General features: G+C 49.9%; 1 protein-coding gene across 1 annotated transcript in view; it reads right to left on the bottom strand.

The window, feature by feature from the left end:
* Positions 1-603, bottom strand: part of LOC311232735 (palmitoyltransferase ZDHHC5-A-like) — a gene marked incomplete at its 5' end in the record, with an annotated part of 26,305 nt that extends 25,702 nt beyond the window's left edge. The window contains one exon of the mRNA XM_084338316.1: positions 593-603. Coding sequence (XP_084194442.1) covers positions 593-603 — 11 coding nt within the window. The remainder of the gene's footprint in view (positions 1-592) is intronic.
* Positions 604-1,117: the final 514 nt, after the last annotated feature.

Raw genomic sequence — 1,117 nt, 5'->3', positions numbered from 1 at the left:
TGTCAATCAAGTTGTACGTGTTTAGTTGATTGTTATCCTAACTTGTCTAATGTTATGATTGTATATGCTGTGTGATTTATTTGCCTTTTTGCCTACTCTGTATGTTCTGCTTACTCTGTATTTCTAACTCTGTATGTTCTGCCTAACTCTGTATGTTCTAACTCTGTATGTTCTAACTCTGTATGTTCTAACTCTGTATGTTCTGCTAACTCTGTATGTTCTAACTCTGTATGTTCTACCGTATTTCTAACTCTGTATGTTCTTTCCTTTAACTCTGTATGTTCTAACTCTGTATGTTCTAACTCTGTATGTTCTAACTCTGTATGTTCTAACTCTGTATGTTCTAACTCTGTATGTTCTAACTCTGTATGTTCTAACTCTGTATGTTCTAACTCGTATGTTCTAACTCTGTATGTTCTAACTCCTGTATGTAACTCCACGTGACTGTAAACCTCAGTTGCCTTTCGAGTTTAAATAAAGGTTTGAAATGAAATGAAATATTAGCACAGTATAATATAGTATTAGTATAGTAAGTATAGTAGTATAGACTTATTAGCGCAGTAGAATACTATGTCACTGGTGTTATCATTACACAGACACCATGGAGGAGGTAATATGCTGCCTACCTGCGGGGGGGGGAGCAGGGGGGAGGGGGGTGAGGAGAGGTGGGGGGGGGTGGGGTGGCGAGGGGCACGTCGAGGCTCTGTGTTTTCTGGAAGCGGGTCCTCATCTCAGCCAGAACGCTGCCTGGCATCATCTTCCCTGACTGGGCAGGATGGTGAGGATGAGAGTTCTGCTCCCCTCCCCCTCCCCCTCCCCCTCCCCCTCCCCCTCCCCCTCCCCCTCCCCCTCCCCCTCCCCCTCCCCCTCCAGAAGCCCCTCCTCCGCCAGCTGTCTGAACTGCTCCGTGATCTCCTTCAGCGTGCGGTTGATCTGCAGCGCCGGCCTCCTGCGGAAGCTCTCCTTGCAGAGGGGGCACAGGAAGCAGGCCTTGGCCTTGTTGGCCCCGCCCCCACCCGCTGGCCCCGCCCCCCACGCCGTCCCAGTAGGACGAGATGCAGGCCAGGCAGAAGCTGTGTCCGCAGGGCGTGCAGACGGGGCTGGAGAAGACGTCCAG

This window comes from Notolepis coatsorum (genome assembly GCF_963971535.1).
Source record: "Notolepis coatsorum genome assembly, contig: SUPER_7_unloc_2, whole genome shotgun sequence".
Lineage (NCBI taxonomy): Eukaryota > Metazoa > Chordata > Actinopteri > Aulopiformes > Paralepididae > Notolepis > Notolepis coatsorum.
The sequence above is the reverse complement of the archived record's forward strand: the minus strand, read 5'-3'. Positions and strand labels throughout refer to the sequence as shown.